The sequence below is a fragment of the Microtus ochrogaster genome, linkage group LG1, assembly GCF_000317375.1.
Source record: "Microtus ochrogaster isolate Prairie Vole_2 linkage group LG1, MicOch1.0, whole genome shotgun sequence".
NCBI lineage: Eukaryota > Metazoa > Chordata > Mammalia > Rodentia > Cricetidae > Microtus > Microtus ochrogaster.
This window is the reverse complement of record NC_022027.1, coordinates 50,298,191-50,312,657: the sequence shown is the minus strand read 5'-3', so window position 1 is coordinate 50,312,657 and position 14,467 is coordinate 50,298,191. Positions and strand designations below refer to the sequence as shown.

At 46.1% G+C, this 14,467-nt stretch overlaps 1 protein-coding gene across 1 annotated transcript in view; it reads right to left on the bottom strand.

Annotated features, from left to right (window-relative positions):
• Window positions 1-6: 6 nt before the first annotated feature.
• Enoph1 (enolase-phosphatase 1) overlaps window positions 7-14,467 on the bottom strand; it is a 27,365-nt gene continuing 12,904 nt past the window's right edge. Inside the window, exons 2-6 of the mRNA XM_005359549.3 lie at window positions 8,241-8,342; window positions 6,923-7,125; window positions 4,375-4,507; window positions 1,893-2,016; window positions 7-554 (exon numbers count right to left, since the gene is read on the bottom strand). Coding sequence (XP_005359606.2) covers window positions 418-554; window positions 1,893-2,016; window positions 4,375-4,507; window positions 6,923-7,125; window positions 8,241-8,342 — 699 coding nt within the window. The 3' untranslated portion in view covers window positions 7-417. The remainder of the gene's footprint in view (window positions 555-1,892; window positions 2,017-4,374; window positions 4,508-6,922; window positions 7,126-8,240; window positions 8,343-14,467) is intronic.

Below are 14,467 nucleotides of genomic sequence, written 5' to 3'. Positions count from 1 at the left end.
TCTGAGTGCAGCAGTGTGATTCGAGTTCACAAGGCAGAGTCAGGGATTCCTCTTACGAATGCCTGTGAAGCACTTCCAGTTTTTAAAATAACAAGGTCTCTGGATAATAATTTCTCAAAACTAGTTTTCCATTTTAATAAACAATTTGATAAATATCACACATTTGATTTTCTTCTATCAAATACACTCTGGCCTTGGTAAGAGTTAGAGTTATGGTCCACACATAAAGCATCTTTACATGAATTTGGTTCTCACAGAACTGACTACTTTGCTCACACATGTGCCATGGAAATTGATCTGAGCACACAGGCATGTATATACACTTGCATATGTCTGTGTGTACACAAGTAAGTTACTTTTACAATTAGAATAAAGCTGGACATTAGGGGGACAGTTTAGTCTTCCTCAGAATCTGCTCTATGTTGACGGCAGGTAGAGCTCGCTGAAGGACGTGATGAGGTTGTAGTATGTTTTCTCATCATCTGTTAGTCCCGCGTTGCCGGGTCTCACCACCACAGCGACATGCACATCTGCCTCCTCGGCAGCACTGGCCTCTGCGGGAAGCAAAGGACAGGTGACAGGTAAGATGCAGCAAACCTAACACCTGAGACGAGCCACGTCGCTGGAGAGAGATCAAGAAGTGAGTTGGGCCCCGGCTTTTCTTGCAGCTGAAAGACGGACACCTTGAGGCTTTTATATCATTCTTTACATATATGTTAATTCTAAGCTAGAAAGCACCTGACTACATGACGACAGAGAGCACAGCTCATCCTGTACTGTGACTCACGAACGTAACAGGCCTGCTCTGGCCCACGCTCTCTATCCAGTCCTACATATTAGCCCCAGACAGCTGAGCTGTTTCTCAAAGGGCAAGCTGTAGGGTCTAACACCAATGAAGTAGACAGAGAACAAAGGTGACCTATGATCTAACCGGCCTAAAGAACACACTCTCACCTCAGGCCCCAGCATGCATGTCATGCCCCTGCCTAGATTCCACATCTTTTCTGCCTGGCAAATCCCTGCTCTACAAAATTCCACTCAACAGGACACATCCAGGGTCACCACCCCTGTATTACAGCAGCTGCGTGTGCCTCACCCACTATGCTCGCTGGGACATCGCTGAGCTTATTACTTACTGTTTACCGTCCTTAGACTGCGGGGACCTTATGATCAGGGACTAGGGTGGTGCTGGGCGGCAGGGAGGAAAAACAAGACCTGTCATATTAGCTCAGGAAGGCTAGGTGCTACAGTGGATATCTCTAATACACTGTGGCTTACATTCATCTCTCCATTTTATCTTTATGCAAAAGACAAAAGCTACCATCTGTAAAAGCATCTACTGTGTGCTAGGAGCCACAGTTGGACAAGAGACGTGTGAACAAATAGGGTTCCTATCTTCATGCAGCTCCTGTTCTCACACCATTCCCAACAACTCAAAATAACTTACACCGTTACCTCTGTCCCAGTCTACAGATATGAAGACTGAGCTAAGCAAGTGGTAGGCCCATAACTTTTCAACTGTCAGCCTGACTCAATGCCATACTTGGTTATATTGCTCCTGGGGAACTGAATTCAGGATCTCATGAATGCACAGCAAGCGCTCTTAGCCCTGAACCCTTCCATAGAATGACGCGGACATCCACATGAGAGAGCCGCTCTACCAGGATGGTGATCTGCTCCCCACAGCTCTGGCATCATTTGGTCTCCATCAGGTGTTGCTAAGATGGGGAGGTTGTGGGACCTTCAGGAAAAAGGTGGTGTAGGCAGGAGAGGGTACGGTGCTTCCTGATCTTTGACTGTGTGAGATGACACAGCGACCATGAGAAAACCAAACCTCTGCTCCCGCCAAGCTGCTTCCCTCACTACTACGTACCGAGCAGCTGGTTCCTTACCTAAAGTCACGTCTGTGAGAAACAAGATGTTGCTGGTTAAACACCCGATGCTATCTGCAATCTTCCGGTAACTCTCGCTCTCCACTTTGTGTCCAATCTTGGTATCGAAGTGGCCATCAATAAGCTGGAGAGAATGGGAGGACTGCTCAGTACAGACACTAAACGTACGAACCACGCCCACTCACTGCCTTCTGAACTGCATGCCAGTCACGGAGGCGTCATTCCATAAAGGTTTATGGAAATAAACACTTGGAAGAAATCTGCTAGTTCAACCTATGCTTCATTTGGTTGTCATTGGCATTGTTTTATGCCCCAAATCCTTTTAATATGCATGCCCTGTAACACTGTTTCTATTCAAACTACTTCCTGGACTGGGTTTTACTTCAGATGAAAAAGAAGGTTGTGTCTGGGCAGTGATGGCACACGCCTTTAATCCCAGTACTCGGGAGGCAGAGGCAGGTGGATCTCTGAGTTTGAGGTCAGCCTGATCTACAGAGCGAGTTCCAAGACAGTCAGGGCAGTTATATAGAGAAACCCAGTCTCATAAAACAAAAACACATAAAAAATAACAACAAAAAGAAGGTTGTGGACAGCACCCTTTGATCCTAGAAGGAAAAGATGTCTAGCCAAGTGTTTTGGTACCTGCCTGTCGTCACAGCGGTTCTAGGCCAGCCAGGGATTCACACCCAGACCCTGCCTCAAAAACCAAAGCGTGAAAAAATATCTCTAGCCAGAAACCTTGCTATTACTCTGCTTTCAAGAAACTTTCATCATTGATGCCAAGGCTGGCCTTGAACCTGAGCTCCTGAACACTCCCAAGTGCTAGGATTACTAGTAAGCACAACCACACCCAGCTTCATTTCTAATTAACACATCTTTGAACACTACCCTTGAGGTCTTAAACATAACTGGAATCAAATGCTTGCTAATTTAACCAATAGTAATTAAAGTAAGTTTGTATTTAATAGGTTCAGCTTCAACTGTCTGAATGTCTTTTGCCAACTAAAAACAGGTTTAACAATCAAAAACAAAAAGGCAATCCTAAGGTTTGAGGACTGGGACTTGAGAGGCCAGGGTCTCTCTTGTAGCTTCTGTATGCTACACAGTCTAGACTGGCTTCTGGGTGGTCCCTGTCTCCTTCTGATCGCACTGTAAAAGCTGGGATAACAAGGGCTGCTACCATGTCTGGCTTTTTAAAATGGGTTGGGGGAATTGAATTCAGATCGTCAGGCTTGCCAGGCAAGCACATCTACCTGCTGAGCCATCTCACAGACCCCAGGGTTGCTTGGTTGGTTTGTTGACTATTAGAAGAGTTGAGACCGATTTTGCAAACTTATTTTCTCTATTTGCCTCACGTGGTAACTGGAGAATGAGACTTTCACTACTGAAATCAGTAGGCAATTATCGTGCCGTACGCAAGCCGACCTAACTGCCCATCTCACTGGACAGAAAGTTTCTGTCTGTGTTTGGAAAATAGCCACCGCTGATCAAAAGATCTCATTACTGGTTTTATATCTACTATAAAAAACAGAATATATACTAAAATTAGAATATGCAATTATCAAAAAAAAACAAACCTGTACCCTATGTACCGAGGATGGGCCCAGAAAATATTAATTTTAGAGATGGTGGCACAGCTGAGTGGCAGAGCACCTCCCTAGAAACCCTGGTGGTTACACCTCAGCAACTGCCCTCAAGAAAGTAAGTTAGTTTGCCAGACTAATCCTGTTAGTCAGCCGTCTGGGAAGGGGAGAAGTTTCTTCTGAGTTGCTGACTGTCTTAGGGTTTCTATTGCCGTGAAGAAACACCGTGATCACTGAGGTGGCTCACAGTCCCCTTGCAAACTGTATGTATGATGTGCTTGCCGTGAGAACCATCAGCTTGTGCAGGACCTCCTGATCCCAAACTTTCCCGGCTTCTCCATTTTCTCACCCCCTGCTCACTTCTAAGGAACCTGTCACTGATGGATGACCTGCTGGCCCAGGTCATTCACCCCTCCACTCAAGGTACCTTCAGTTTCCCACATCTTTTTCCTGTCAAGCTGCCGATGGAGATTACTCAGTAGGTGCTTTTCACTAGTCGATATTTCATGTTTTGACAGTAGCAAAACAAAAAAGTCCAAGGGTGCTGGTTAGAGTCATCTTTGAAGAAAATAAAAAAACAAAACCTCAATTAAGGGATTGTCTCCATCAGACTAGCCTCTGGGCTTATCTGTGGAGCATTTTCTTGATTAGTGCGTGGTGCCACCCTTGCGCAGGTGGCCCTCAGATGCGTGAACAAACAAGCTGAGCAAACCAATAGAGCAGCCCTCATTTGCGGTCTCTGCATCAGAGCCCACCTCCAGCTTCCTGCTTGAGTTCCTACCCTAGCTCCCCAAATGACTTCGTGTGAAAGTGTAAGTCAAATAAACCCTCCCCAGGTGGCTTTGGTCATGGTATTCAACACAGCGACAGCAAACAAACTGGGGCACCAAGTAACCGACCTCAAGGATATCCCCTTCTGTGGAATGCCCAAAGAGCAGCTTCTGAGCCTCCACACTCCCTGAAGAATAGATGTACACCTTCATTCCAGCCTCTCGCCACCTTCTGACTGCTGGGACCACATCTGCGAAGAACCTGGAGGGAAAGCAGCTAATTAGAAAGCAGAAACACCATGGAGCCAGGTGAAAATCAGAGGATACGCCGTCGCCATGCCTCTCTGCCCTGGCATGAATGGTAACCTGAGAAGCTGCTCCACGAGACAGGAAACTCCTGTGGTCCTAACAAACAGGTCACTGAGTTCCAGGATCACAGATTAGAAGTAACAAGTTTCGTGGAGAGGATAGCACTTGACAATAGAAAAGCATGAAGAGATGAAATAAGAAAGTAATTAATGGGCAGACACAGCTCAGATGTAAGAGCACTTAGTGTTCCTCTCCCAGAACCCACATGGAGGCTCGCAAACGCCTGTAACTCCGTTCTAGGGAATCCAATGCCCTCTTCTGACCTCCATGGGCACCAGGCATGTGTGTGATGTACTTACAGACGTAAGTGTGTAAGGCCAAAAACTTACACAAATAAATAATAAAGTTAAGAAAGTGACTATGTTTTCATTCTCAAGGAGCTAAATATATATAAATAAACACCATGAACAATATTATTGCTTAACTGATGCAATTTGTAAGAACAGACTCATGTACCTTCACTGTTCTTTGAGAAGCCATGAAAATGCTTTCCTCCCCATCCTGCACATATGTAGGGGCATACCCTGGGACAGCAATGCTTCCTTTAATAGGCAGATCTTGTTGCAGACACAGACCTCTCATTTAACAAAACAAAATATAAAAAATACAAAAAACAAACAAAAAAACAGGCAGCTGAAAATGGCCTTCAACCTGAGGATTTACATAAAGCAACTGACTAAAATCCTTTAAAAAGACCCTCTCGGGTCAGCTGGGTGTGGAAGCACACGATAAATTCCAGCCCTGAGAAGGCCGGTGCAGGAAAAGCCCAGGGTGAAGCTATGCTGGCTACACGGCAAGTCCAGGCCTAGGATATACATATGATGATACCCTATCTTTAATATTTGTACCAACTGTGTGTGTCTCTGTGTGCATGTACATGCAAGTGCAGACACATACCTGCACATACCGGCACATGCCATAGCACACATATCAAGGTCAAAGGTTAACTTGCAGAAGTCATTCATCTCCTTCCACAGTGTGGCTCCAGGGACTGAACTCAGGGTGTCAGCCTTGGCAGCAAGAATCCTTGCTCACTAAGCCATCTCACTGGCCCACAACTGTTACCATTTGTTGTTCAGTCTCAGCAATACAACGCTTGGCAGGAGAACTAGCAGAAATCCCAAACTGAGACTCTGAGATTATGAAGGTGCTCAAAGAGCAGAGGAGGTAACAGTGCCAGGGACTAACTCAAAGTAACACGGTTTCACAGGCTTACTTCTCTCTCTTTCTGAAGTTTATTATTTTATATGTTTGACTGTTTTGCATGCACAATGTATATATGTGCCCATGGCGGTCAGAGTGGGCACTGGGTCTCCCAGGACTGGTAACTGCCCAGCTGACTGCTGAGCCCTCTCTCTTCTCTCAGCAGCAAAAAGCATGACGGCTGGAGAAGTGACCCCCAGTGCTGTCATCGAGTGTTGTCACTGGTGTCACTGTGTGCCTGCCATAGAGTAGCTGTGACCTGGCTAGCCCACAGAAGGCTCAGGAAGGCCAGCTCCCAATACCACACCAGGCTGAATTAATAAACAGAACCAAAGTCTTTCACCTCCCACAAAAGCACAGATCTGGGGACACAGCTTCCAGGGGGAAAGAAAACAACTCATTAGCTACAATGAGAGCAACATCAATCTGACCTTTCTTGAGACAGGGTCTCTCTATGTAGCCTTGGTTTGCCATGCCTAGAACCTGCCTGCCTCTGTGGTGATATTTTGCTTGTGTTTTAACCAATCATGCTTGCCTGAAGATCAGAGTGCAGAGCTAGAGGCCAGGGGACGGTGGCACACACCTTTAATCCCAGGACTTGGGGGACAGGGGCAGAGGGATCTCTGTGAGTTCAAGGCCACCCTGGGCTACACAAGATTGAATCTGTCTTAAAGAGAAACAGAGCTCACACAAGGTGATTCCAGCACTTGGGAGCCCACACCTTCAATCCCAGCACTAGGGAGGTGGAGACAGGAGTGATATGATCGGGTGAAGAAGAATATAAGGCGGGAGGAGACAGGAGCTCAGTGCAGTCTGAGGACAGGATGCCCCTATGGTCTGAGCATTGGTAGAGGTAAAAACTCTAGTGGCTGCCACTCTGCTTCTCTGATCCTTCAGCTTTCAACCCCTGATAGCTGACTCTGAATTTTTATTAAGAACAATTAGAATTTGTGCTACATGCCTCTGCCTAAGTGCTAGGATTTAAAGGTATATTATCACACCTAGCAACTTTATTTTTACTAACTGTGCAAGTTACGCGGGAGAAAGAGGAAGGGGGGGCTGTGGATCTGGGGCCTAGGAAATGGTTTAGCGTTAGAGCACATACTCTGCCTTCATGCGGCCCGCTGCGAAAGCTGCCTTCCACATGTGACCCTGCAGCTGTTTGAGCGCCGTGGTCTTCCGGTCATGAGACATCTGCCAGTACACGTTGTCCACCACAGCCTGGATCATCCGCTGGAGATCATCCACCGCATTTCCAGACGCCACGGGGATCGGGACAGCGCCATCCAGGTGCGCATCTTCTTCAGCCTTTAAATCAGAAACAAATCAACTCTGTTCATGCATATATTTAAAGAGCCTTACACACATATGCTTGTACACACACACATACCCATGCATAGTTATATTAAAAAAGATAGAGCAAAACCAGGCAGATCAGTTTTCTCCAACTATCAATTATCCTGAGAACTGTTAAAAATTATTCTTAAAGGAATGATCTGGCAAATATGGATCACTAGGTACAAAGCACTTGCCACTAAGCCTGATGACCTGAGTTCAATCTCTGGGGGACCCACATGATCAAAAGGAGAGAAATGACTCTCTCAATTTGTGCTCTGACCTCCACAAGTGCACCATGGCTTGTGTGTATATAGATGCATGCATGCACGCACACACGCACACACATACACATAATTAAAAGAAATGCATATACAAGGACTCTGTAACAATGTAATGCATTATCTGAACATGAAATATGTATGTATGGAACATTTTTGAGACAATAAAAAGATGAAGGGGATTATTTCACACTGACCTCACATTATCCAGAAAACTCAGCAAACCCAAACACTGCATGATTCAATGGATGTTACAATTATTTCTAAACCTAACTTCTCACCATAAATAAAAGACCTGTTTTTTAGAGAGCATTCCACAATCCAGTGTAGGAAAACGGCTGGTGAGGGCCACACACCATGAAGATCTTTGCCACTGACGCCAGCACACCATGCGGAAGGAAAAAGTACACAGACTGACTGGAGCGACAGAGCGCAGTCTGGTTGAGAAGTCCGGCAGAGAGGCACGATGTGGGGACCCGTGAGCCCGTTAGGGGGTAGTTTCATGCCATGAGGTAGGACAGAAGAAAGTGACAAGGTGCTGTCACCTGGTGACATCGATGAGATGTGATGACTCTACCAAACCTCTTGGACTCCACCAGAAAGGCCCAAGTTTATAAACAGCCTCTGAGAGAAGCAACTCCACAGACGAGTCGCTATGACTCGCTGGCTTCATGACATGCTGTGGATGGCTAGGCCCACAAGGCCCTGCAGCTCCCACCCCTCAGCATCCAGGGCGCTGACTGACAGCGCTCACAGCGTGTTCCCTCCACTCTGAGACTCTGGGGTGTGGAAGAGGGGAGTCCTGACCTGTTTCCTCAGCAGGCTGACATCCTGCTGACACTCCTCCTCGTCCCAGTGTGTCTGCAGGTACTCCCTGACATTCTCTTTGATGTACGGAAATAAGGTGTCCTGGGGAAAACGGTAAGACAGGAAGAAAAAGAATGTTATTCTTTAAATTGTACCATGTAATCTGTGTTTTATAATCTCATCTAACAACTTCAGCAGTGGAAATCTCAACGGAAATCGCTGCTGTGGGTCTCCCAGTGGGACACAAGGACACTAGAGCAGTAACTGGCAAGCTGGTCCTGCTTCCATTTATGAAGTTTTATTGAAATTCAACCACAATCATTTACTTACAGTCTCTGGCTATTTGGGGGCCACAATGGCAGAGCTGAGACCATGTAGCCCAGAAAGACCAAGTTCCCCAGCTATTTATGCAAATCTGCTAACTCTCAGACTACATGTTAGACCATAAATTCTTTCTGTTTGCTTGCTTTATTTTTGTTTTGTTTTTTATTATTCATTTTTATTTTATGCGTATGGGTGTGGCCCTTTGTACGTATGCCCAGAGGACACCAGGTGCTCTGGAACTAGAGTTAAGACGTTGCGAGCTACCATGTGGATGCTGGGAACGGAATGTGGGTCCTTAGCAAGAGCAGCAGGTGCCCTTAACCACTAACCCTCTCCATCCCGAGGCTGACTCAGACATCTGCTGGATGGAAAGACGTGACAATGTAGGAGAGGAAGTGGCTTTCTTGGTTCGGATTCCTAGAGAGCACTCTGCAGCAGACATGCAGCAGGCGTGAGGCCCTGCACTTGTGAGCACACACTTGAGAGACTGAGACAGGAGGAATGGCTGCAGAGTGAGCTAACCTCAGATATAGAGTGAGTGAGTTCCAGGCCAGTATGGTATACAATGCGAGACCCTCTCTCAAAAAACTAAAAAACCAAACAGAAGACAAAGTTATATGCAAAGCAATTCATTAACAAATAATATGTCAGTAACTCATGCACTGAGACTATAATCTCTCATTGATCAAAATGATATTTATTTGGGGGCTAGGCTAAAGAGATGGCTCCACAGTTAAGAACTGGCTCTTGCAAAGGACCCAGATTTGATTCCTGAATCCACATCGGTCTCACAACCAACTGTAACAAAGACCCGAGGGACCCCACACCCTCTTCTGTCCTCCCAGAGAACTTGCCAGCATGTAGTGCACAGACATGCATGCAAGCAAAACACCACATAAATGACTTAGTTTTTAAAGTATTGTTTGGTGCAGAGGACTGAACCCAGAGCCCTTAGCCTGCTAAGCAGAAGCTCTACTGATACACTAATAACTCTTGGATCCTCTTTAGTTAACATGTCTAAACATACATGTATCTCTTCAAATTATATTACGGCACATTTAGCAGCTTCTTTTAATCATCTACTATTATCAAGATATGGTAATGCTTCAGTAGGGAGTGGAGAAGTGGGTTACAAAGAGAAGGCCCAGCCCCCACTGCCAAGGAGCTCGAGGAGCTGCAGCGTGCAAAGGTTTTCCTGCAGTGCAGTTGGGGAACCAGCCAAGTACAGTGGGCACCGTGCAGGTTCAGATGAGGTGGTGCAGCCAGTCTTCGGAAGAAATCCAACCTTGAGTGCAGAACCCATGTACGGTATATCCATACTGCAGAGATCTTATATTTTAAGTGAGACTCTATAATGAGTTAAATTCAACAAGCCTGATTAAATTCACTCTGTTCATTAAAAACTCGCCTTCTTGAAATGGGGCTCACTATTCGGCCTAGACTGGCCTCACATTTGCGATCCTTATGCCTCAGCCTCCCAGATTATAGGTATACATCACCATGCCTGGCTAAAAGGTACTTTAATTTAATAAATTCTACAAAAATAAGAAATACACAGAGTTTGGGGGGCATATTTTGCTACCTAAGTTTGCTATGTCGTCCAGGCTAGCCTAGAACTCCCTTCTATGTGCCTTGACCTAGTGAGTACTGGTACTATAGGCACTATCGTACTACAGGTACTATAGGCACAGGCTACCACACCCAGCTCACATACTCTCATTTTGGCCTAGAAAAAAAAAAAACGAAGGAAAATGGTAACAGAACCAAACAAAAATTCTAAAACTATTAACTCAAAACCCTTGAGTGTTTTGGGAACTTCTACGGAACCTGAAAAGTCAAAGTACCTTCACAGAACACTAAGATGTTGATATTGTCAATAATAAAGAAAACTTTATAGACAAGTTAGCAGAGTGTCAGTCACCTTCAAACAAGTATTAATAGTTTCTGATAAATTTTAGGATGTCACTGCCTTCGCCCCTCCCTTCTTTTCTTTTAGTGAGAGTATGAAATGGGTTTTCTAGAGGCCACAGATGTACCACAAAGACCAAATACAGATACAAGAACCCAGACATCAGGGCTGGAGAGGTTAAGAGCGCTGGCTGCTCTTGCAGAGGACCCATTCCCAGCTCTCACGTGGTGGCTCACAACCACCTCTAACTCAGGGGATACACTACCCTCTTTGGGGCTCTGCATGCACACTGTACACACACATTCACAGATATAAAAATTCAAGAATCCAGATATCTTCAATAATAGACGTTCAAGGAATGTACAAACATGCAGTCCTTTTATTAACCTTAATGTCACATCTAAATCAACCCCACTTTCCCAAAACGCAGGGCACATCTCAAGGATGAGGAGGCAGAATGTGCTGGGAAATGCCGGCCTCTGCACAGACGGGCTGTTGTAGTTACGTGAACAAGATCAAGCCAGTCAAAAGTCCAACATGGGTGGGGGAAGGGTACGCCAGAATGCACACCCAGCAAAGGACCTACTGGCTGCTGGCTGCAGGGGAACAAGGGGGTCATTTTTCCTTGGGGATATGGGCACTGGCAGGTTGCCCACTGGTGTGTAAAGTCTTTCTGTATATGTATTGCTCCTATTGGTTAATAAAGAAGCTGCTTTCAGCAAAGTAAAGCTAGGCTCAAAGAAATATACAGAGAGAGTCAGGAAGAAGCCACATAGTCCCACCAGAGACAGATGCCAGAACAAACTTTACACAGTAAACCACAGTCACATGGCACAAAGATTAATGGAAATAGGTTAACTTAAGATATAAGAGTTAGCCAGAAATACACTTATGCTATTGGCCAAACAGTATCATAGAGACCAAAAGAGTTTGGGACTTGTTTCTAGTTTATTCAAGGTTACTGTGCTCAAACAAAGGCCCCACCTAGTTGTAAATCAGAGTTCTGCTCTCACAAAGCTATTGTCAACAGGTGTGGCTAGTTGCCAAACCTCGTGCTTCTGAAATAGGGAAATAGTTGGTTCCTACTACAAGTCTAAGGATCCAACTAAGTTCAGTTCCCTTAATGGAAACTGTAATGTATTAAGTAAAATGTGAATAATTCCCAAGTGGCCACAGTAAGCCCCAGTAGGCCATGAGACCTCGCCAAAGGTCCCAAGAGCAGCCACCCCAGGCAGGGATGGCACAATTTCTCAAGTGGCTGCAGCAGACCACAAGTCCCAGCCATGTGGTAGGTGAGAGATCTCAATGGGGCAGTCAGTCCCACGAGAGGCAGACTGATGGCAGGCCACAAGACCACTCCGCAGGTCTCCAAAGGCAGCTGGTCCAGGGCAGGGAGCCGCACTGCGGGCAAGAGACAGCAGGTGAGGCTGGATATTTATTTAGTGAGTTATGGAGGGGAAAGGGGAGAAAGGGAGAAGGGCAGAGAGAGAGGCAAAGAGAGACAGAGAAACAGAAAGGGAAAGGGGAGAAGTGGGGAGAAGGGAGAGACAGAGCTGCCTCTTCGACAGGGAGACAGAAAGAGACTCAGGCTGCAAGCAGGAAGGAAAAATATGCCTGCCTCAGCGGACAGGGGTGAGGTGGGGGGGGTGGAGGGGTGAGGGGGTGGGCAGGGCTTGTCTCTTAAAGGGATAGTACAGACCATTAAAGAAATCACTTGGGATTCTACCCAGAGAATGTTTGGTCTAGGGTGTGAGTCTAGGGCGTGAGTGTGATGAAGTACCCCGTGACTTTCAATTGGTATGTCAATGCAGCCTTTTGTTGTGCTCCTACCTTTTGGGGTCGGGGTATATTAACCAGTTGGAAATTAAACACTGGCAACCACTGAAAAGTTCCCTACTGATCCTGTCCTATAGGTTTCTGTATTTTATTATTTTTGTTCGGGTCTTTGTACATTTTACTATATTCCTAAATTTCCACACCTCCACTCTGGAGAAAGGTATTTTTGTTGAGGCTGGCCCCCAACACAGTACTGCAATTAATATAGATTTATGTGTGATTATTTTGGGACTCTAGGCAGCCGGGAAATGAACAAGCAGCCTCCCCCAACTGCCCACTGTTCCAATTTCTGTTGCTGTGATAAAACATTTTGACAAAGACCAACTTAAGGGAGGAAGGATTTTTTTTTAAAGACTTTATTTTTTTATTATGTATAGTGTTCTGCCTGCATGTATGCCTGAGGACCAGAAGAGGGCACCAGATCTCATTACAGAGAGTTGTGAGCCACCATGTGGGTGATGGGAATTGAACTCAGGACCTCTGTAAGAGCAGCCAGTGCTCTTAACCACTGAGCCATCTCTCCAGCCCTGGAGGAAGGATTTATTTGGCTTTTACTCAGTCCACCATTGTGTTGGCTAGTTTTATGTCAACTCGAGGTAATCTAGAGTCATCAAAGAGGAGGGAACCTCAGTTAAAGAAATGCCTCCCTCCATAAGGTTCAGTAGCAAGCAAGTCTGTAGGGTATTTTTATGGGGGAGGTCCCAGCCCATTATGGATGTTGCCATCCCTGCGCTGGTGATGGTGGGTTCTATAAGAAAGCAAGTTGAGCAAGCCAGTAAGCAGCATCTTCCATGGCCTCTACATCAGCTCCTGCCTCCAAGTTCCTGCCCTGCTTGAGCTTCTGTTGTGACTTCCTTTTGAAGACAAACCCTTTCCTCTCCAGCTTGCTTTTGGTCATGGTGTTTCATCATACAAGGGAAACCTTAACTAAGACAGCCATAGGGGAAGTGAGGACAGGAGCTCAAGCAGGAGCATGAAGCAAAGCTCTGGAAGAAGACTGCTTTGCTAGCTTCTTACACAGTCCAGGGTCACTGCCAAGGATGGTGCTGTCCAGAGAGCTGGACCCCACCCCCAATCAATCAATAATCAAGATAGTCCCCCTCAGGCCAATCTGGTCTAAGCAATGATAAAGGGCTTCTTCCCTGATGACTCTAGGTGATGTCAAGTTGACAAAGCTACCGAGGACACGCTGCTCCAGTGGCTGGCCCCACACCATTACCATGGGCACATGAGCAGCACTACATGGACCCTGTGGGATATTATTTTCAAAAGAGGAGAGAGAGATGATAAATAGTCAGGAAGGGCAAATGTTGGGGGATAGCTGAAGAGGAGAAATGGTAGATGGTGTGGGAGTCGGACCGACCTAAGACTTCTTCAGAGGCCCCAATGAAAAGACAAATGGACAAAGGGCTCAGTGTCCTTGTCCAGGAGTGGATTTGGCAGGACTGGTTGAGGGCTGGAGCCAGCGCCTCAGAGGAGCTGTGGGCCCACATTTCATACAAAATATTTACAGACAGGCTCTCTGGCCATGCTTAATTTCCAAGGCAGCTGCAATCCTGCCAAACAAGCTAGCCACCTGACAAAGGCCAGGATGTATGGCTCCTTCTCCTCTGTTAAAATGTAGATCGCCTGGGGAAAGGTGTTGTTTCCAAAGCTGGTGACTTAAGTTGCAGGTGTTTCGGTAGCCCAGCGTCCCCTGGAAAGAGAATATTAATGGGTATCCACCTTGGCTTACCTGGGGGATAAAAGGTGTTTGGTATAATAAATGCGGATAGATCTTCAGAATGGAGAGAAGCCTGAGATGCCCTTCCGAGATGGCTGTGTGAATTGTGTCTCGTTAAGGAAAAATAGTTTCTATGTTGGGGCATACCAGGCCCTGACACAGGAGTGGACTTGGCAGGACTGGTTGAGGGCTGGAGCCAGTGCCTCAGGAGTCAAGGTTGCGGCTTCTGAAGACCCACCTCTTCCTTCTTGGCTGTGGTTATCAGTTCTAAGGCAGCTGAGTCTCTCTGCTAACACTTCGTCTGATTTGGCTCTCTGCAAAAATGACCTTGGCCATTTTTCCCTTGCAAACAGTATATATGATGCTATACTTTTTAATAAACTTGCTTGACATAAAACAAAGTTTGTGCAAGACGGCCAGAACCCAGTATTTATA